The sequence below is a fragment of the Sminthopsis crassicaudata genome, chromosome 3 (assembly GCF_048593235.1).
Source record: "Sminthopsis crassicaudata isolate SCR6 chromosome 3, ASM4859323v1, whole genome shotgun sequence".
Taxonomy (NCBI): domain Eukaryota; kingdom Metazoa; phylum Chordata; class Mammalia; order Dasyuromorphia; family Dasyuridae; genus Sminthopsis; species Sminthopsis crassicaudata.
In genome coordinates, this window is record NC_133619.1 from 349,248,270 (window position 1) to 349,270,824 (window position 22,555).

Below are 22,555 nucleotides of genomic sequence, written 5' to 3' on the forward strand. Positions count from 1 at the left end.
TTTTTATTCTGCTGCCATTACTTGACATTGCTCAAGTTATGTAAATCCTACCCATTTCCCAAATCATACCTTATTTAAATGAAACCTTCCTTAACTTTTCAGCCATCATTGCCTCCTTCCTGTGAAATAAAACCAAAAGTCCTGAGTTCAGAGCCTGACTTTTGGTGTTTACTAGTTGGGTGACCATGGACTAATCAGCATCAGTTTCCTTACCTGTGAAGTTAGGTGGTTGGACTAGATATATCTTTTCTGAGATGTCTGTCTTCTCCAAATCTGTGATCCTGTGGAATCCCACAGCTCTTAGATTCTAAATCAAAGTTTAGGACTTACTGATTTTTAATTGTTTCATATCCTTATATTATGTCTAATTGTATTATAAATTCCTCAAGGACAAAAATTATGCTTTATATGTTTTTGTACGCCTATAGCAGTGTTTTACACAGAGTCGACACATAATTTGTTGTTGTTGAGTCTTTACTTATCAGTGTACTGTTGGATCTATCCACAGCTTATCAGTGATGGCAGTGTGGTCTATGCTGAGGCACTCTGGGACCATGTCACCATGGATGACCAAGAACTGGGATTCAAAGCTGGAGATGTTATTGAAGTAATGGATGCAACCAACAAAGAGTGGTGGTGGGGTCGGATCCTGGATGGTGAGGGCTGGTTTCCTGCCAGCTTTGTCCGGGTAAGACTTAAGCCTTTATGTTCACTTGTGGTCATTAGCATATGTCTTTGCTCTGTGCTCTTGCAGCATAAATAAGTCAGAAGTGATTTCTTCAATATCTGTTCAGTTTTCAATATACAAGAGATGTTCTTCCTTTAGTAATTCTGACCTGAAGTAACACACTCGAAGGCTTCTCATTTTTTAATGCTCTTAAATGATACCACCTGGATTTATCCTATTTGAGCTAATCTGCACAAAATTATAAAAACTAGATGAAGTTTGTCTCCTGTGCCCTTTCCTTTCCCCTTGCAATGCTATTCTTTTCTAATGCCTTCATGTTGCCCACTGTACTCCCTACCTATGCAGGCCTACATTTTCTAGTCAGTGTCCAAAATTTCAGGATTGTCAGTCAGTCGACAAGAAATCTTTAAGAGCTTACTATGCACTAGTCATTGTGCAAAGTGCTGAATATACAAGAATATATTGCACTTTTGTTCCTCTTCCCTAGCCCACATAACAATGCTCATTCTCTCAGCTATGACTGATAATGGGTAATATAGCACCCTTCTGAGGCAGTTGCATTCCAAATAAGGAGGTGAGTTCCACCTCACACCTCTTAGATCAGCAAAGTTGATAAAAAATGGAAAATGACAAATGCTAGAGAGACTGTGGGGGAAAATAGGTACATTAATGCCCTGTTGGCAGAAACTGCAATTTGGGATAGCTAAAAAACAATTTGGTGCTATTCCCCAAAACTATTAGAATGTGAATATCCTTTGACCCAGGGGCTAAATCCTGATCTAAATCCCAAAGACACCAAAGACAGAAAAGACCCATATGTACCAAAAATATTTATAACAGCTTTTTTTATTATGGCAAAAAATTGGAAAACAAGAAGCCCATCATTTTGATAATGTCTGAACAAATTATGCTATATGAATATGATGAAATATTATTATGCTGTGAGAAATTATAAAGGGAATGATTTCAAAAAAAAATTGGAGATGTGTGAACTGAGACAGAGTGAATGCACAAAACTAGGAGAACGATTTACATAGAAACAGCAGTGTGAAAACAAATGGTTTTTGAAAGAATTAGGAACATTGATTAGTGGCCATTCAATAATCAACCATCATTCCAGAGAACTCATTATAAAACATTCCATTCAATGCATGATAGTGATTACCTCAGTGCAGACTGAGGTATACATTTTTGGATGTTGCCATATGGGAATATGTTTCACTTGACTATACATGTTTGTAATGTATGCTTAGGGTTTTTTCCCTATGCTTTCTCAGTGAGGAACATGTCAGGAGGCGAGAGAAGAAGCTGGGAGAAAGGAAAGGTAGAATTTATTTTTGAAAAGTAAAATAAAATAAGAATCTTATTAACCTAAAGGAATGAGCCACTAATAAGCTGATGACTACTAATGTTGAATAATTTTTTTTAAACCAAACAAGAGAAATATTTGAGGGCAAGTTGTTCCCTATGAAGAAAATAAATTCTTTTTCTTCCTTCTCTTCTCTTCCGTTCCCATGAAATCTATAATCCTCAGTCAAATAGAAAGAGATTGGTTTCTTTGCCATTGAGCTATCTATAAGTTAAAGTCAAAGAGCTCATATACAAATGTCCCCACCATATCTGTCACTCTTCTCTCCTTTGTCTAGTGCATCTTGACTATTGAACCATTAACAATCAGTATGATTCAGAATCCTGTAGAATTTCAGCCTGAATGCTTTGCTTTCCAACATAGCTGCACACCCATTTTAAGTAAACACAATTTGTATGAGGGAAAATGATGTTCAAGTACTCTTTCTAGTGTTTCCCTTAGGGATCAAGCACTATCATGGCAAAGAAAAAAGGAAGGAAGGAAGGAAGGAAGGAAGGAAGGAAGGAAGGAAGGAAGGAAGGAAGGAAGGAAGGAAGGAAGGAAGGAAGGAAGGAAGGAAGGAAGGAAGGAAGGAAGGAAGGAAGGAAGGAAGGAAGGAAGGAAGGAAGGAAGGAAGGAAGGAAGGAAGGAAGGAAGGAAGGAAGGAAGGAAGGAAGGAAGGAAGGAAGGAAGGAAGGAAGGAAGGAAGGAAGGAAGGAAGGAAGGAAGGAAGGAAGGAAGGAAGGAAGGAAGGAAGGAAGGAAGGAAGGAAGGAAGGAAGGAAGGAAGGAAGGGAGGGAGGGAGGGAGGGAGGGAGGGAGGGAGGGAGGGAGGGAGGGAGGGAGGGAGGGAGGGAGGGAGGAAGAGGGTGGTGGGGGAGGGGAGGGAGGGAAATTTTAACAAAAGTTCCCTGGGCCCAAAGCAAAGCGGATGTGACTAGTCTCCGGGCTCGCGGTGCTGACAGGATGGTCCCTCCCACACACACCCCTCGGTGACTGGAGACTCGCGCCTCCCTTTACTAGACACAAGTACCGGACGCTTCCCCGAGAGCGGAGCGCAGGTCCGGTGCCGGCGCATCTTCCCCGCCGCGCTCGGTGTCCGGGACTGCCGGGGCGGCACTAGAGCTCGGGCTCCGAGCGCCGAGGACAGCGCGCGCCTGGCGCGGGAGCCGGGAAGGCCCGGCGCTACGGTTTACAGGGAGGCTCATTCCCCCTGCACGCGCGCCTTGGCGCCCGCTCCGAGCGGGCCGGGAGCCAGCATGCGGCCCCTCCGCGCGGCCTTCCCTGCGTTTCTCGGCACACCGGGGCTCTCCCCCTGCACTTTAGAGCGGCGTCCGGAGAGGACAGCGGTAACTCAGACACAAGAAGACGCCGCGCCTGGTGCGGCTGTTTTAGGTCTGAGGCCCGTCGGGCCGGGGCGGCCCGCGTGTCTGAAAGCGGCGGGGGGGAGCAGCTCCTTGGCCCCTCCGGGTCACGCGATGAAGCCCCAGAACGTTTGCCCAGAGGCGCCTGTGGCTCCGTGCCCGGCCGCGGCCCTCGCAGTGCCGAGCATCGCAGTTAGACTGATAAAACAGCTTCTCTGGCGCGGAATGCCCGGGACGGTTTCTTTCCGTCTCACCAGGTGAGCCGAGAGTGGAGAGCCATTGTCTCTACTGGGCCGCCACCTGCTGGCCATTTGTGAGAAAACATCCGGGCTTTACAGCTTAATTCAGCCCAAACTTCTGGGACTGATTAAAGCCTCCCTCCAACCCGCCCCTGAGTCTCCACATATCCTCCGATCCCCAGAACTTCTTCTACCTCCTATCCCTAGTACAAGCCCTTCCCTCCCTTCTTTCCTATTCCTCTCTGTCTCTTGTCCCTCAGGCGGCCGATTCTAGGTCAGCGACCCCCAAAGCCAAGGGGTATCGGTGAGGATTGCTCATAAAGGGATTTCTGATATTCTTTCCCTAAAATAAAATAATAATAGATGCATGATTTTATCACTAATTGAATTTAAAAAATTAAAATGGGCATCTGGCATATGTAACTCAGGAAAAAGAGCTTAAGGGTCGCGAAACCAAGCCGGGAACAGTGGGACAGAATGTTCGGTTCCCATCACATCAGCTCTTTACATCTTCCTTCCTCCACCCCCTCCCCCAACGCACAACCTAGTCCAAGCAGGCCTGGTCACCCAGACCCCCAGAACAGACATCCGGGACCCAGCTACACTCTCCAAGCTCATTCTCTATCAAGAAGGGCTCTTTGAGAGACCTGCCCCCAAGCCTCCCACCATCTTTTTGATAGGTGGTACCTAGAACTCCTTTGACCAATCCAAACTGGGCCAGAGCTATAAATTTCCCCCAGAGAAGAATCATGCAAATTTAGGGAGGCAGGATTTGGAATCAGACGTCTTGATTCTCCGCATCTATGTGGTCTTGGTCAGGTTACTTCTCTCTGGCATTTTCCTCAACAGTGAATACAAGTGTTGGAGTAAATAACCTCCGAGATTCCTTCCCTCTCAATTTATCATCCTGTGACTTTTAATTTGTACTATTCCATGAAAGATATCAATCCTTTCTGATCTGTGAAGTTTTAATATTAGGGAGAAAGGGAAACAGGAGGAAAGAGAACTGGTGTACAGAATGGGGAGAGGAAAGCAGACCGGCAGGAAATATTAGTTCCATGACTTTGCTGAATCCTGATCCTTCCAAAAAGGTTCAAATCAGAACACTCTAACCTGTAGGATCGGAGTATGTCTAACTATTTAACTCTCCATAGTGTCTATCTACCGCAGTTTAAATAACCTTAAATTCTATCAGAACCTTTGTGCCATAGCCTCTCTGGAACTCAGGCCTCTTCCTGCCTATAAGTCTTTACTGAAGTAAAGGTGATAGTCACATTTGGGACTAGGGAGGCCTTGCTTCTTTAGTGGGTGCTTTAACTTAAGCTAAAAGTCCTATCCCCAGCTCCCCACCAAGTACAAGGGAAGGAGGGAGACCAACCATCCATCTACAAGTTAAGAATAATAGTCATCCAGCCATTCTGGAGAGTGATTTAGAACTATGCTCAAAAAGTTATCACACTGTGCACACCCTTTGATCCAGCAGTGCTACTACTGGGCTTATATCCCAAAGAAATACTAAAGAAGGGAAAGGGACCTGTGTGTGCCAAAATGTTTGTGGCAGCCCTTTTTGTAGTGGCTAGAAGCTGGAAGATGAATGGATGTCCATCAATTGGAGAATAGTTGAATAAATTGTGGTATATGAATGTTATGGAATATTATTGTTCTGTAAGAAATGACCAGCAGGATGATTTCAGAGAGGCCTGGAGAGACTTACATCAACTGATGCTGAGTGAAATGAGCAGGACCAGGAGATCATTATACAAGGATACTGTATGAGGATGTATTCTGATGAATATGGCCCTCTTCAACAATGAGATGAACCAAATCAATTCCAATAGAGCAGTAATCTACTGAACCAGCTACACCCAGTGAAAGAACTCTGGGAGTTGACTAAGAACCACTACATAGAATTCCAATCCCTCTATTTTTGTCCTCCTGCATTTTTTATTTCCTTCACAGGCTAATTGTACACTATTTCAAAGTCTGATTCTTTTTGTACAGCAAAATAACTGTTTGGACATGTATATACATTGTTTTTAATTTATACTCTAACATATTTAACATATATTGATCAACCTGCCATCTGGGAGGGGGGGAAGAGGGGAAAATTAGAACAAAAGGTTGGCAATTGCCAATGCTGTAAAATTACCCATACATATATCTGGTAAATAGAAACTATAAAAATAAAAAATAAAAAAAGTAATAATAGTCACTGCTTTTCTGGAAATGTTGACTTCAGCAGGGTTTGCTTTTTTAATTGCATTTTTTAAAGTTTTATGGTTAACTTTTGTTTTGCATTGTAGTCATTTTTCAGTATACCATCCTTCCCTTTATCTCTGATAAACATTCTCATCATATTCCATGTCTTTATTTTCTCTCTCGAGAGAGAAGGAAAGTGTTTCTTTAGTTTTCTGCTTTTCAGATGGTGGGCATGTCATCAGAATACAGCTGTTCTTTAGCATAGATTTTATTTCATTAATGCATTACCTGTTTTTCTAGTTCTCCTGGTTCTGTTTATTTATTCTTATGTCACTTCAGAACAGTCCTCCCAGGTTTCTTTTAATTCCTCATTTCTGTTGTTGTTTACATTACAACTCTATTCCATTCTATTCATAGCGGGTTGATATATAACCAGACTTAAGTACTTTAAAAATACTTGACTGATTGATTAATAAACCAAAGTTGGTTCTGCCATTTCCCAATTAATGAGCATCATTTGTTTCCAGTTCTTACCAAAACAAAAACAGGACATATTTTGTATTTTTGTGTTGAATGAACAGAGAAATGGGCAGAGGAAAGAGTGGGAAAAGAATCTCTGGTTTTCTTGTATAACATAATAAAAATCCACAGTTGGCTGATCTGATGTGTATTGATTTCCTGATATTCAGGAAAAAAAGAAAAGGGAATTCTTTTTCTTTGCTTCATTCTTTATGCCCCAAAACTCTTAGCAATCAGCATATTAGTATGAAATATCTATATACTTCCATGGCTGACCATCTACTATGTATCCCATCATATGTTACTAGTGACATTAGAATAATGTCACATATTTATATTAGAATCATGTCACATATTTAAAATCAGTAAAGAGCAGTATATAATCCTTCATTAAATTTAGTATAGCTAGATTAAATTTAATGGGAAAGGTATATGATAGGAATTAGAGCGGAATAGATGATATATGTGTGAATATTGTATATGTGTGCTGACACATGAATGTGTGCATTATATGTATGTGCATGTAGTAGTTACAGAAATATGTATATATACATATGTATAAATATGTATATGTATATATATTTGTTTTTACATGAAATATATATACATATATTTGTTTTTATGTAAAGGCAGCTAGTTTAATGTCTATAAAGGGCACTTAGAGTCAAGAAAATCTGGATTCACATTCTTATATTTATCATGTATTATTATTTATTGTATTTATCAGTACTTAGCATAGTGCCTAGAACATAGTAGATATTTAATAAATGTTTACTGACTTAATAAACAAATGATGGTCATTAATTTGGAAATAGAAGAACCAACTATGGTTTATTAATCAATCAGTTAGTCAAGGATTTTTTAAGTACTTAACTAAGTGACTATGGGCCATCTATCTTTCCGGTACCTATAAAGATCCAAGTTATAGAAGTGTTGTCAGCTGTATAATTTCCTACCTAGAATAATAATAACTAGACTTATACAGACCTCCTATGAGCCAGGCACTGTGCTAAGTGCTTAATCTTGCTCTTCACTTGATCTTCACAACAGCCTAGGAGGTGGAGGCTATTATTATCATCCTCATAAAGTTGAGGAAACTGAGGCAGACAGTGGCTAAGTGACTTCCCTAGGAGCTGGTAAGTATTTGAGGCCAGATGGTGCTGCTTAGCTGTAAGAAACAATAGGTTCTTGACATATTGGTGTAAATATGGGCTAGTGCTTGTGCACTGACAAATTGTTATACTTATGGCTTAGTGCTTATTTATGGTGTGCATGCATGTGTGTGTGTCTGTGTGTGTCTAAAGAAAGTTGTCTTCTCCCTATTCCACTGTGTCCCATTTTGTACATGATGGTCCAGGTCATAACCATACATAGGGCTGTCCTGATAAATAACAGTTTAACAGCTGGTTCTCCTTGTCCTCCAAAAAAAAAAATGTATACATTATATACTTTTAAATTTTATATCTGCATTATTAACATTTTTCCATCATTTTTTAAAGTCTAAATAATCAACCAAAAGTAAATCAAACCCTGATTTGTTACCCATTTCTGAATAGCAAACACTCACACTAACATTTGGCTGCTCTGAGCTGGTTCAATCTGCAGCATGCCCCTGAATATGCCCTCGAATGTGGAAACCATTGTCCTGACAACACTGTGAATTTCAATTTAGCTTCGGGTCAACCAGGATGAGCCCATGGAAGACTACCCTGCTAAGGCTGAGGATGGCAAAGAAGCAGATGCTGGCAGTGTGTCCCGGCGCCAAGGCACAGCCCAGACCAGCAAGGATCAGATGAGGACCAATGTGATAAATGAGATCATCAGCACTGAGAAAGACTATATCAAACACCTGAAGGACATCTGTGAGGTGAATGGATGGGAGCTAACCTAGGTACCGAGCCAGGAGAGATCACTAGTGCACATTTCTGAAATGGGCTCTAACTTTTAGAGCTGGCCTCAAAGTGATTAAGAGTCAGAAAACAAGCCCTTGCCTTGTTATATTGCCTCATATTTTATAATACTTTTTATTTTTCAAAATACATGCAACTTTACTTTTCAACATTCACCTGTGCAAAACCTTGTGTTCCAAATTTTTCTCCCTCCCTTCCCCTAGACAGCAAGTAATCCAATATGTTAAACATGTGTAATTCTTCTAAACACATTTATCATGTTGTACAAGAAAAATCTTATCAAAAAAGGGGAAAAAATTGTGCCTCATATTTTTCAAAACTGAAACAGCCTGGGCTCTCACCCTCTCTTTGCTATGAATTTAACTTAAAAACAAGTTATTTTCCTTCCATGAACTTGTTTCCTTGCAGTAAAATATAAGGCAGAACTTATATTCTAAGCTTCCTTTCCATCAGTAAAAACTCCATAATCTCATTTTACCCAACCCTGTGAAATATATTGAACATACATTATTGTCCCATTTGAGTTTAAGAGATGAACCTGTTCCTAGATCACCCAGCACATTAGAAGCAGAGCCAGCACCAGAGTCCTGATCTTAGAATGAACAGTACTGGAATTTCTCCACAATATTTCTCTATTGCTTGGAGTTCAAAGTACAGTTATCCAAGCAAACATTGCAGCTAAGGCCCCTCTAGTCTTATGTCCTTAAAATCTTAGAAACTGAACTAAAAGGGGGACCTCAGGGCTGTTGAGTCTATTTTTCAGAGGAAAAAAGTTCAAAGCAGATTTAAAAAAAAACAACTTTTCATTTAGTCAACTGTCTTGTTTTATGTTGCTCTGTGGGTTCATTTCTAATTTTTTTAAAGACACATTGCTTTTATGAATCAGGTTGGGAGAGAAAAATCAGAATAAAAGAGGAAAACCATAGAAAAGAAAAAAAAACAAAATAGAAAAAAAGATGTGAATACCACATCTGTTGATGTACATTTAATTTCAATAAATCTTTTTCTTGATGTAAATGGCATTTTCTATCTAGAGTTTATTGGGATTGCCTTGCAACAGATTGGCCTTTGATTTGCCCAAGGTTGTATAGGTACTAAATAAGATTTAAATCCAGATCCTCTGCTCCAGAATACTAAATAAAGGGAACCTCTGTCATGGGTGCTGACATGGACTGTATCTCCCCCCCAAAAATCTTGAGACCTGATTTCTTTTTTCATTCCAGTCTTAGTCTCTCACACACTATTCATGACATTGATTGGACCAACAGAGGAAAAGATTGAACTCTTTTTGTCTTTATGAAGGCTTCCTTCGGGGGCTTATTTCAGTTCCTTGACTTACTTTATGATGTTGGGCAGGTCACTTGAAATCTCCATTCTCACTTTCCTCATCTGTAAAATGAAAGATTAAATTCAATCTACTGTTATACTGGTGACTTAAAGAATTACATATCTAGGACTATCACAATCCATCTGGTTCCATTCTTTCATTTTACAGATGAAGCCCAGGGAAGTAAAGTCATTTACTCAAGCTCTAAGTAGCAGAGGTGAGATCTAAATTCCTTTTCATCTCTGAGTACCTCACACTATGTTTTTCCTTCATCTGAGCAGACAAATCTAAGGTCTAAATCTACAAACCCTCATCCTTACTACAGGATCTAAGTTCTCTCACCTTCCTCTGTATTTCATTTATAAAGCAAACATTTATCAAACGCCTACTATGTAATGTGAGGGATATAAGAAAAGGAGGAGATATATTACTGTCCTCAAAGTATTTGAAAATTAGATGGGGAAACAATATGTACAAATATAAAAAGACACTTGTACTTCAAGTCCTCTACAAATGTCAAAATGAAAAATGAATGGTAGGGACAGAAAGTCCAGACAGAAAAACAGGAATTCAAAGAAAGGAAGAAATCTTTGGAAGCTGGGGTGGTTGAGGAAAGCTTTGGGGGAAGGGAAGCAGAGCTCTGGCCCAGAGTCAGCCCTGGCTCCCAGGCCTGTATCATTCCTCACCTGTCTGTCTCACCCACAGGGCTACATCAAACAGTGCCGCAAGCGGGCAGACATGTTTACAGAAGAGCAGCTGAAAACAATCTTTGGGAACATCGAGGAGATTTACAAGTGCCAAAAAAAGTTTGTGAAGGCGCTGGAGAAGAAGTTCAACAAAGATCACCCCCACCTAAGTGAACTGGGCTCCTGCTTCTTGGAATATGTAAGTGAGCAAGCTGTTATTCATAAGGAAATATTTTCTTTTTGGAAACCAGGCTAACTGGTCTTGTGCTCAGAGGTATGAGAAAAGGTGTATGATTTGGCAAATTAAGAGAACAATACAAAGTTTGGAGAGAACAGTTTCAGCTGAGTGAATGTAGCATGTAGCAGACCCAGGCCACACAGATTTGTGATTTCATCCAGCTCCAGTCAGCAGTATATGAATAGGAGCAAAGGAGGTGAATGGGGAGAGTGATCCAAGGTTGGTTTCCATGTTACCCATTTTGTAGACAAAATGTTTTCCAAAGACTCTACTTTCTGCTATGGCCAAAACACAGAATCATGTCAGGAAGACAAATGTAAAAAAATTATGATAATTAATAATCCTATCTCACTTCTCCATAGTACTTTTAATTTTTTCAAAGTACTCTATTTGTTAACTTTTATTCCAAATGATGTTATGCTTATTACTGAAGAAAAATCTATCTGTTGTATAAATATGGCTACTACAGAATTCTGGGCTGGTTCTTAATGGATAATGCTGCATGGCACATCTCCTTATAGTGCCATGAAAAGCAAGAGTCCTGGTGGCCACCAACATCAGTCTTATAATGAGGCACTGTACTACCAACCATATACTTAATAATAATAACTAGCATTTTTATAATACTTTAAATGTTAGGAAGTACTTTAAAAATATTTCATTCTATGAGTAGAACCAGGAGATCATTGTACACAGCAACAAGATTATGGAAGGATCAATTCTGTTGGACATGGCTCTTTTCAACAATGAGATGATCCAGGCCAGTTCCAATGGCCTTGAGATGAAGAGAGCCATCTGCATCTAGAGAGGATTGTAGGAACTGAGGGTAGATCACAACATAGCATTTTCACTCTTTTTATTGTTGTTTGCTAGCATTTTGTTTTCTTTCTCATTTTTTCCTTTTTTGATCTGATTTTTCTTGTGCAGCATAATAATTGTTTTTTAAATTTTATTTTATTTTTTATTATTAAAGTTTTTTATTTTCAAAACAAATGCATGGATAATTTTTCAATATTGATCTTTGCATAGCCTTGTGTTGAAATGTTCCTCTCCTTCCCCCAAACCTTTTTCCTAAATGGGAAGAAATCCAATATGTTATACATGTTAAAAGATGTTAGTTCCAATATATGTAAACATATTTGTACAATTATCACAGCAAGATAATTGTATAAATATACATACATATATTGGATTTGACATACATTTTAACATGTTTAATATATATTGATTACTTGTTATCTAGGGGAGGGGTAGGGGGGAGGAGGGGAACATTTGGAACACAAGGTTTTACAAGGGTCAATGTTGAAAAATTATCCAAGCATATGTTTTGAAAATAAAAAGCTTTAATAAAAAAATATATATTTCATTCTACCCTCTTAACAACGTTGGGAAGAATAGATGCTATTATTATATCCTTATTTTACAATTGAGGAAATTAAGACCAAATGAGGTTACATGAGTTGGCCAAAGTCAGACAACCAGCAATTGTCTAAGGCAGGATCTGAACTCAGTCTCCTTGCCTCCAAGTCCAAGTGTAAACACATCCTTGCCTTTGTTGTGCATCTGTGTGCTCCATTACACCAATTGAAAACAATCTTAATATACAATATGCTTCTTTTGTTTTCCTCCCTTGCAGCAAAATGATTTCCAAATCTACTCAGAATATTGCAACAACCACCCCAATGCCTGTGTGGAACTTTCTAAGCTGGCCAAAGTCAACAAGTATGTGTACTTCTTTGAAGCCTGCCGGCTACTCCAAAAAATGATTGACATCTCCCTGGATGGTTTTTTGCTGACCCCAGTGCAGAAGATCTGCAAATACCCTTTACAGCTGGCCGAGCTGCTCAAGTATACAAATCCCCAACATAGGTAAGTTGCCCATGGGGCCAGCAATTGTATTTGATGTTGCTGTCTGTCAATTCCATCCAACAGAGGCACGCGGCTGTTTCTTCTGCCATCACCAAAGCCATGAGAGCCAAGGCTAGCTGGATTTCAGTTCAGTATCCCCAGAGGACAGTGCTCATGTGGACCACTTTCCTGATGAGATACTGGCAGAATTTTGCTGCAGGTTTTTGATTAGGGAATTGATAGATAATGAGAAAGGGCTTGAGATCTGGTGAAACTTCTCCCAAAGCAGAAAAGGTCCTTTTGTTTCAAGGGCTATGAATTTTCCTGATTTGGCTAATGTTTCCAGCCAATAAAATCTCTCTTTCTAAAAATCCAATTATGATATGATATGATATGATTTTATTATGATATGATATGATAGGACACTGAAGGAAGGAAGCAAACATTTAGTAAGCATCTACTATATATCTCTCTCTGTATTCAGCATTTTATAAGTATCATCTTAATTGATCTTCACAACAATCCTGGGAGGTAAAGGGTATTATTATTCCCATTTTATAGATAAGGAAACTGAGGCAGACAGGGATTAAAGTTACTTGCCCAGGATTATACAATTAGAAAGTGTCTGAAGCTGAATTTAAACCCAGGTCCTAAAAAAGGGTACATCCTAAATAGCAATCTAGTGTTTGACAAACCCAAAGATACAAATATTTGGGATAAAAATTCATTATTTGAAAAGAACTGTTGGGAAAACTGGAAATTAGTATGGCAGAAATTAGATATGGATCCACATTCAATGCCATATACCAAGATAAGATCAAAATGGGTCCATGATTTAGGCATAAAGAATGAGATCATAAATAGATTAGAGGAACAGAGGATAGTCTACCTCTCAGACCTGTGGAGGAGGAAGGAATTTATGACCAGAAGAGAACTAGAGATCATTATCGATCACAAAATAGAAAATTTTGATTACATCAAACTAAAAAGTTTCTGCACAAACAATACTAATGCAAACAAGATTAGAAGGGAAGTAACAAATTGGGAAAATATTTTTACAGTTAAAGGTTCTGATAAAGGTCTCATTTCCAAAATACATAGAGAACTGACCCTAATTTATAAGAAATCAAACCATTCTCCAATTGATAAATGGTCATAGGGTATGAACAGACAATTCTCAGATGAAGAAATTGAAATTATATCCACTCATATGAAAGAGTGTTCCAAATCACTACTGATCAGAGAAATGCAAATTAAGACAACTCTGAGATATAATTACATACCTGTCAGATTGGCTAAGATGATAGGAACAAATAATGATGAATGTTGGAGGTGATGTGGGAAAACTGGGACACTAATACATTGTTAGTGGAGCTGTGAAAGAATCCAGCCATTCTGGAGAGCAATCTGGAATTATGCCCAAAAAGTTATCAAACTGTGCATACCCTTTGATCCATCAGTGCTGCTATTGGGCTTATATCCCAAAGAAATACTAAAGAGGGGAAAGGGACCTGTATGTACCAAAATGTTTGTGGCAGCCCTTTTTGTAGTGGCTAGAAACTGGAAGATGAATGGATGTCCATCAATTGGAGAATGGTTGGGTAAATTATGGTATATGAAGGTTATGGAATATTATTGCTCTATAAGAAATGACCAGCAGGATGAATTCAGAGAGGCTTGGAGAGACACACATGAACTGATGCTGAGTGAAATGAGCAGAACCAGATCACTATACACTTCAACAACAATACTGTATGAGGATGTATTCTGATGGAAGTGGATATCTTCAACATAAAGATCCAACTCACTTCCAGTTGATCAATGATGGACAGAAACAACTACACCCAGAGCAGGAACACTGGGAAGTGAATGTAAATTGTTAGCACTACTGTCTATCTACCCAGGTTACTTATACCGTTGGAATCTAATACTTAACATGCAACAAGAAAATTGGATTTACACACATATATTATAACTAGGGTATACTGTAACACATGTAAAATGTATGGGATTGCCTGTCATCTAGGGGAGGGAGTAGAGGGAGGGAGGGGAAAATTTGGAAAAATGACTACAAGGGATAATGTTATAAAAAAAATTACTCATCCATATATACTGTCATAAAAATTGTAATTATAAAATTAAATGTAAAAAAGAGAGAAAAAAAATAAAAATAAACTCAGGTCCTTCTGATTCAAAATTTCCACGCTATCTACTGTGCCACCTAGCTGCACTACACATGAAATCAGGAGACCTGGGTTTGAAATCGGCCTCATATGCAAATCACTTTCCTTCTCAGTGAAACAGTTTTCCTATCTGTAAAAAGAACAATAATAATACTTGTACTGTCTATCTGAAAAAGACAGCATAGCATAGTAGAGCTAGGATCAAAGCCAAGAAAAACTGCATTCAAATCTTGCTTCTGGGGCACATTGGCTTGATGAACTTGGACAAGTCATTTATTCCTCAGAAATCTAGTCTGGACAAATCTTGAAGACTTTAAGTTGCTAAGAAGGTGTCAAACTGCATCAGTAGAAACAGTTTCCTCAAATGAAAGTTCCCCTACAGCAATGAAATCACAGGTCTAGGCCCTGTTCCTCTCCATCTCATGGATTTGTTGCAAAAAAAAAAAAAAAAAAAAAAAAAGCATTTTGCAAATCTTAAAGTGCTATACAATTGTGAGATTGTTGTTGTTGTTGTTGTTGTTGTTGAGGTGTTGGGGGAAAATAATGTTTTATAGATTTTAATTCCCTATGATTATGAATATCACTGGCATGTTATACACTGCTAATGACATATATTTTACTTCAGGGATTTCAAAGATGTAGAAGCTGCCTTAAATGCTATGAAGAACGTAGCCCGGCTTATCAATGAGCGGAAGAGGAGACTTGAAAATATAGATAAAATTGCTCAGTGGCAGAGTTCAATAGAGGACTGGGAGGTAAAAAGAACAACTAATCCCTCTAAGTGAATATTTATTGGATGAGGATTCTTAGATGCTCAACCTAGTTAAAGCGTCATTAAAGGAGCAACCAGATTATCTCAAAATTTAATTTAGAAATTGTCATTCCCACATGAAATTTACAGCCTAGTGGAAGATACAAAAGTCATACTCCAACACATATCAAATATATGATGGTTTAATAGGGAACTCAGACAGATGTCAATGATGAAGAAAGATTTAAATCAACAAGCATTTATTGAACATTTTTTTCTGTGCCCTGTTCTAGGCATTCTAGCAAAGCCATTCTTTATGCTTCTGTTTAGACTTCTGTTTTATTATGAGAGAAATAACTTCCTCTCTAATTTCATGTGGTAGGTAATTGCTGCTCAATATCTATTTGCCATAGCACAGAAATTATAAAGGTAAATTTATTATGCTCAAACATCAATTCAGGCCTCAGAGAAAATCTGAACAACCATGAGAATTCAGACAAGGCTTCTTCTGGGGAAAGCTGTATCATAGTGACAGAACAATCTTGTATAATCCTTTTAAGACTACAAAAGTTAGAGAGAATAGATCTACAATCCTATATTTTCTTCAATATCATAAAAGTTGAAAAAACTTAAACATCGAGTCATAATTTCATCCGTCCCCTAAGGAAACAAACCTCATCAAACAAATTCTGTAAGTAAACTAAATCAGGTACATACAGATTAAACTACATCTAGAAGGTTCACAAATAGGATGACTGAAAAGTATTTATAAGTACATTGCATGGCTTCTTGTAGAAAGAATGTTTAAGGTTCCAAGTCAAGTCCTATGAATGATTTTTTGTTTTGGTTTGGTTTTTTGGGGTTTTTTTGTTTGTTTGTTTTTTTTTTTTTTGGTCAGGTGAGGTTTTTATTAAAACAGACTCTTAGTTAACCAAAATTTGTAGGAGGAATGGCCCTGAGGCCTGAATAATAAAAGGAAATTAAAAACTCCCATAATAGTTTCCAAGGCTAACTGCTCTTTAAAATAAGCCTTCCAGCTTTTATTAAGTCCATTAGCATACTAAACTTGGTTTCCTGGTATGAAATGTAAATGTATTTTCCAAAGGCAATTTCACTTTCACATGCTAACAGGGCTTAAAAAAAAAAAAAAAAAAAAAAAAAAGGCAGAGTTCTTAAACAAATAAATGGTTGTGCTTGAGAACAGGAAGTTAAATGAGAACAGTTTTCTAATTGTTCTTCTCACATAGCAGACATTACCTGGTTGATAAATATAATCCATGACATTCTGTTACTGTATTTGTGCCTCTTAATGGAAAGATGAAGACAAGAAATGCACTAAGATCATGAAGGTTCTTTTTTTTTCCTGTTTGTCCATTTTTCCATCTCCTATTTATCCCGTGCTAGAGCAGCAGTTCTAAACTAATTATTGCCATTACACTGAAATTTCTATTCTTCACTCTATGTTGAATGTTCCTAGGGCTAACGGCATTTCCTTGTTATTCAGAAATGCATTTCCCAGTCAGAGGATCCTCAGCAAAATTGTGAAACTGATGAAGTTTTCCCACCCACCTCTCTGTTCCAATTCTTTACCTCCTGCTCCCTCATGTTGTCCTTTGGCTATTTTAGAGACCCTTCCACAATCCCTCAAATGACTCTTCTTAGCAGGGACCAAGACGTCCAAACTTTCCCTAGCCATGTTTTCATTCCCCTAAGATCCCAATATCACCTAGCCAGAAGGTCTGAGAGAAGATGTAGAGGAAGAGAATTAAATTCCTAGTAAAATAATTCACCAGAAGAATGAATGACATTTAACGGATTGATAATACTACCTACCCTCATATACCCTTTCTGAGGATGTTTGCATTTTTGAAGAGCAATCCAGAGAAGGTAGTGTTTGGTTTTTGAAATGATGCTTTAATGGTTTCATTTCCAGTACCATTACAGGTTTAATATTAACCAGGGGAAGGAATTACCCAAAATCCATCATCACATCAGAACAGCTTCTTGATCAACCTATGCAGATTTACCCCATAGAGAAAGCATGCCCAAATTTTAATTCTACCCTTTACTTGAGATGTTATTCTTTTATTTCTACAGCTTCAAGTTCAAAAATTCACCTTTTGTCAGTTTATTTGTTGCCTTAAACCAGTCCTGTTATTAGAAAATGTTACTTTTCATAGGAAACAAGGAAGGATTGACATTTGACACAACATAATCACATTCTAATTTATGTGGTTTAGATTGGAAAGTAAAATATATGGGAGAGATTTGTGGTTCAAAAGTTTCTTGGAGGAGGTGAGGAGGGAAGCTTGGTGATTTGGGGCTCCTATTTCATTGAGCCATTGTTTGGGTCTTCCTTATGGTGTAGGGAGGAGCTCTTCACAGATCCCTTCTTCACTCCAACTAGGGTGAAGATGTCCTGGGCAGGAGCTCTGAACTCATCCATTCCGGTGAACTAACCAGAATCTCCCAACCCCAAGCCAAGAGCCAACAGAGAATGTTTTTCCTCTTCGACCATCAGCTTATCTACTGTAAAAAGGTAATCAAGGCTCTAGATCTACACTAGTCAAGTGAGCTAACCCTCAGAGATAATCAGCTAACTCTTTTACTTGGCTTCCTGGCTCCTCCTTTTCAGAGGGAAGGCCTGCTGACTTTCTAGTAGACTAAACAAATAGCAGGCCAGTTGGTCAAAGAAAATGCTCATTACCCCCATTTGAGACAGTAAAGGAGAAGGAACATGGCTCTGAAACATAAGATTATAGGAAAAAAAATTCAGAACTAGAAGGGACTAGAAGGGACACAAGTTCATCAGTTTACAGATGAATTATGAAGACTCAGAGAAGTTAAATAATTACTTATGGTCACATAGGTAGGATAATGGAAGAGCTCGTATTCAAACTCCCAACCCAGCACTTTCCACTGTCTGTTGGTGTCAACCAAATGGTATGAGATAGTAAATGCTAGGGGCCCAACAAATGGTGTAGATATTAAGCACCATTGTAGTTCGGAAAAAGAAAAGACCAATGTGAGCTGGAATAATGAAGGAAGGCACAAATGAGAAAGAATTTGAGTTAGGTCTTAGAGAATGTGTAGGATTTTGAAAGGCAGAAATGAATGAGTAAAAGGATATTTCAGGCAGAAGAAATGGGTCAAATTCAAATTTAAATGGATCCCTGAAAGCTACTTCCTGACTTAGAAAAACACAAATTAATATGATCTATGTTGTATTGTATTTTTGTTTATTTTTTAAACATTTCCCTATTATATTTTCATTATGGATCAATCTACAATGGACAGTTTTGTCTATGCAGCTGAGTTTGACACCCATAGACTAAGCAAAAGACTAAAGGCTAGAATACATAAAGTAAGGCCAAGTGGCTAGGATAACAATCTCATAAATGGAAATTAGAGATAAAGTTGGGAAAGCCAATCAATTATTAATTAGATAATTTTCTTAGTCACTCTTCATTTCTTCATCTGGCAGACTAAAGATACCTAATATTTTTCAGTGGATGGTCCTAAATATGTACAGAAATACCAAAAAATCAATAGAAGAAGGTCTTGCTTTATGCAAACCTCATAGATGGAATCAAATATTAACTTATAAACCACACAATAGGGAAAAACCATACTATGGACCCATCTAGATAACCCATATTCAAATATATCAATGGATATGAATATGAAATATAGTTATATTACATAAGAACTTTTTTCTATTATGAAGGACTAAATCTATTATGAAGGACAGGCATCACTTAAATACAGCTTAGTGGATTTAAGTATTTGCTTATAGATCATTAGCTCCTTATCAACATTAAAGTTAGAAGAGCCCCTGACCTTTAAAGAAGAATCTGAAATTTTCTCAGGAATGAGAGAATAAGTCAAAGGGATAAGTCTTCTAAAAAGACATGCAGCATAGAATGAGCACAGGATTTAGGAGTCAAGAATGACCTGGATTTTATTCCTGCTTCTAGTATTTACTTAGTGGTGGGCTCATGAGGACCTCACCAACTTGTAACTTTCTAAGCCTGATCTTCAACATGGGAACAATTAGGAATGCAGTATATCTATCTCATCAGATTTTTGTGGGAATCAAAATTGATGATGTTCATAATGATTTTAAAGATATAATGCAAATGTCAGCTATCATCATTACTGTCTTAAAGGTAACATTATGAAACATATTTTTTGCACGAAGCAAGGCTCACCCAAACTCAGACTCTGAAATTCTCTCTGAAATATCTCCTCATCTATAGCTATAGTATATGTCCTGGGCTCAGTCTCTGTTCTGTGCACACTATAAATCACATGCTTAACTCTCGGCTATTTTCTTAGAAAATACTTCCAATTCTGAACATGATCAGTCAATTAACCAGTAAATATTTATTAATTACCATGTCCTTAAAATTGTGCTAGGGTTTGTGGGGTAAAATATGGAGTATCCCTAAAAGTTTTAGTATATCCTAGTTTTAAGCTTTAGTAGCCTAAAACTATACTATGACTCTTGGGATACTGTGTAAGAATCAGTAAAGACCCAAAATCATGAAATAAGTAGTATTCTATGTAATCCCATTATTTATTGCTATTATAAAAGGCCTTTCTGACCAGATCTTCCTCTGGTCACTGTGACATGAAAGTAATCCAGGATTTTTGAAGGCTTTATAAATAGAACTTAAGTTCCCATGGGTCTTAAAATCTTAAATTTAGAACTAAATTTAGAACCTTAGAATTGTATGTAGAGTGGAAAGAGCACTGGCTCTGAAGTCAATGGTGGGTTTCAAATCTTATCTCTGTCAAATCATTAAACCTCAGTTTTCTTATCTGTGTAAGACAAAGATCCTTTCGAAATGGAGACCTGTGAGATGATAAATAAAAGTGAAAGGGTTTCAGTGAACATAAAGAGTTGTAAACATTTAAGATTACTTTTATTTTTCTTAGGACATGCATCGGTTTAGCAGTTTGGTTTGGGGATATAAATATTGGAGGCAGAAAAAAAAAAAAAAACCAAAAACTTTCACCCAACAAGTGAAAAGCATTTGCCTGTGGGAATCTACGGAGCTCAGATTTAGAATCAGGACACCTGGGTTCAAATCAAGACTTGACATGATCTAAATAATCTTAGCCTCAGTTTCCCCCATCAAAATAGGGAAAATAACACTTGTACCCTGACTCACTGGGCCCTATTAGGATATATGAAAAAAATAGCTCCTACCTTTGGTTTATGACTATGAAAAACAGAAGATCATAGAGGCATAGATTGAAAAGTAAAGTGACTCTTAGAAGCATTTTAGTCCACTTTACAAATGAGGAAAATGGGACCCAGAAAAAAATGCCCAAAGTCATCTAGTTGGCAAAATTAGGAATTACACCCAGGTCCTCTGACCCCAAATCTGGAATTATTTCTGCTGCATCCCAGTGCTTTCTGTAGGAATAACACATGAAAAGACACAATAAGAATGTGAAGCAAACCTATTCTTCCGTGTAAAATGCCCTAGCCAAGGGCTGGGTAGGCACTAAATAGTTAGGTGAGGTTACTCTGAGGCAATTCCTCAAAATTAGCTGATTCTGAGTCAAGTCACAAAGAATGTGCCCTTAATGCCCCCTGCTATGCACGATTTCCAGGACCTTCTGAGGAGGGACATCCTGTACTACAAAGGCCGAATAAACATGGATAACATGGAGATCATGGATTTGGAAGATGGGAAAGATAAGGACTTTAACATCAGTGTCAAAAATGCCTTCAAGCTTCATTGCAGCTCCACTGATGAAAGCCATCTATTCTGTGCTAAGAAACCTGAGCAGAAATTACGCTGGCTCAAAGCCTTTGAGAATGAGAGGAAACAAGTCCAGCTGGACCAGGAGACAGGTATGATTCAGCTCCTGCCTCATCTCCCTGTACCCACTCCCCCCACAACATGCACACATCTGCTTCTTGGTCAACACATCTTTATTAAAGCACCCACAATGTGCTAAGTACAACCTGACATGTCACTTTCCTACTCAAAGCTTCCTCTTGCTTCTGAGATAAAATAGGAGCTCCTCTGTTTGGCATTTAAGAAATGAAATAAGATTTCTTAATTATAGTGCCAGGCTCTGTGTTTGGCTCTGTGTTTGGCCCTGAGAATACAAAACAAAAAGCTCAAGGTTAGAAAGTTTGGTTAGAAAGAGAAAATGTTCACATATTGTCTTAAGGTGATCATAGGGGGAGGTACTAGGAACTTGGAGCTGGCAGTAAGGTGGAGCAATCAAGAAAGACCTCATATAGTAGATAGCTATTGAGATAGATTATGTGGCATAGGATATAAGTACTTAAGAAAGCTGGAGGAAAGAAAGATGGTATGAGCTGGTGGTAAGGAGAAAGTCTTCCTATGGGAAACCAAATCAGTCATGCTAGGGAAGGGAACAAGAGAATTTAGATCGGGTAGAAGACCATCAGGAGATCAAGTTTCATCTATTCTTTCTTACTCCAAGCATAAAAGAAGTTGAGAGTGTTAAAGTATAATCAGTAATGTCTTTGTACATCATTCTCCCGTGGTATATTTTTAAAGTGATTTGTCCACGAATGTCTGAGTTAAATACAGCTTTTTAGAAGTAGCATATCCTCAAGCCTTAAAGCACTATGCAAAAATGTAAGGTATAAGAAAAAATTGCACAAGATAGAAGGAAAAAAAAAAAAAAGGAAAATTGAGACTGCTTAGAAATGAGGAGAAATATGAGGGTCATGGAAGATTATTTAAGGCATGCTGAAGTTGATCCAAAATTATAATAACTTGGTCCTCTGCATACCTCTTGATAATTTGACTATGATGCAGTCTCTCAAGAATACCTACTGAATTCCTCTCTATTTTCCCTCAGGCTTCTCCATCACAGAGGTACAAAAGAAACAGGCCATGCTGAATGCAAACAAACAGCAGTCCAGTGGGAAACACAAAGGTGAGTGAAGAACCAGCAGAAGCCACAGAATTTGCTCCTTTCCCTGCCAACCATTTATCTCCCTAACTTCTCCCCAAGAAACCACTGGGCATATACTTTTAAATACTTGCCACGTCTTTCCTTAGACTTGCTTTCTATATGCAATTCTCATTCAATCTTTTATACTGCATTATTTTGGGAGTCATAGAAGTCAGTTTTGCTAAACTTTTAATGTTATAAATCATTGCATCCAAAGCTAGTGTACTTTTTAACCATTCCCTTCTCGCAAGTTATAAAGCAAAGTAAGCTTGGACGGGGAGGGATGGCATATATGTGTATGT

The 22,555-nt window shown here is 38.2% G+C and overlaps 1 protein-coding gene across 5 annotated transcripts in view; it reads left to right on the forward strand.

Annotated features, from left to right (window-relative positions):
* Positions 1–22,555, forward strand: part of ARHGEF4 (Rho guanine nucleotide exchange factor 4) — a 503,177-nt gene that overhangs the window by 478,783 nt on the left and 1,839 nt on the right. For all 5 annotated transcript variants that reach the window (XM_074301690.1, XM_074301691.1, XM_074301692.1 and 2 more), the window contains 8 exons: positions 509–688; positions 8,029–8,223; positions 10,299–10,478; positions 12,154–12,386; positions 15,174–15,303; positions 17,707–17,838; positions 20,925–21,168; positions 22,158–22,235. In XM_074301690.1, the coding sequence (XP_074157791.1) occupies positions 509–688; positions 8,029–8,223; positions 10,299–10,478; positions 12,154–12,386; positions 15,174–15,303; positions 17,707–17,838; positions 20,925–21,168; positions 22,158–22,235 (1,372 nt within the window). The remainder of the gene's footprint in view (positions 1–508; positions 689–8,028; positions 8,224–10,298; positions 10,479–12,153; positions 12,387–15,173; positions 15,304–17,706; positions 17,839–20,924; positions 21,169–22,157; positions 22,236–22,555) is intronic.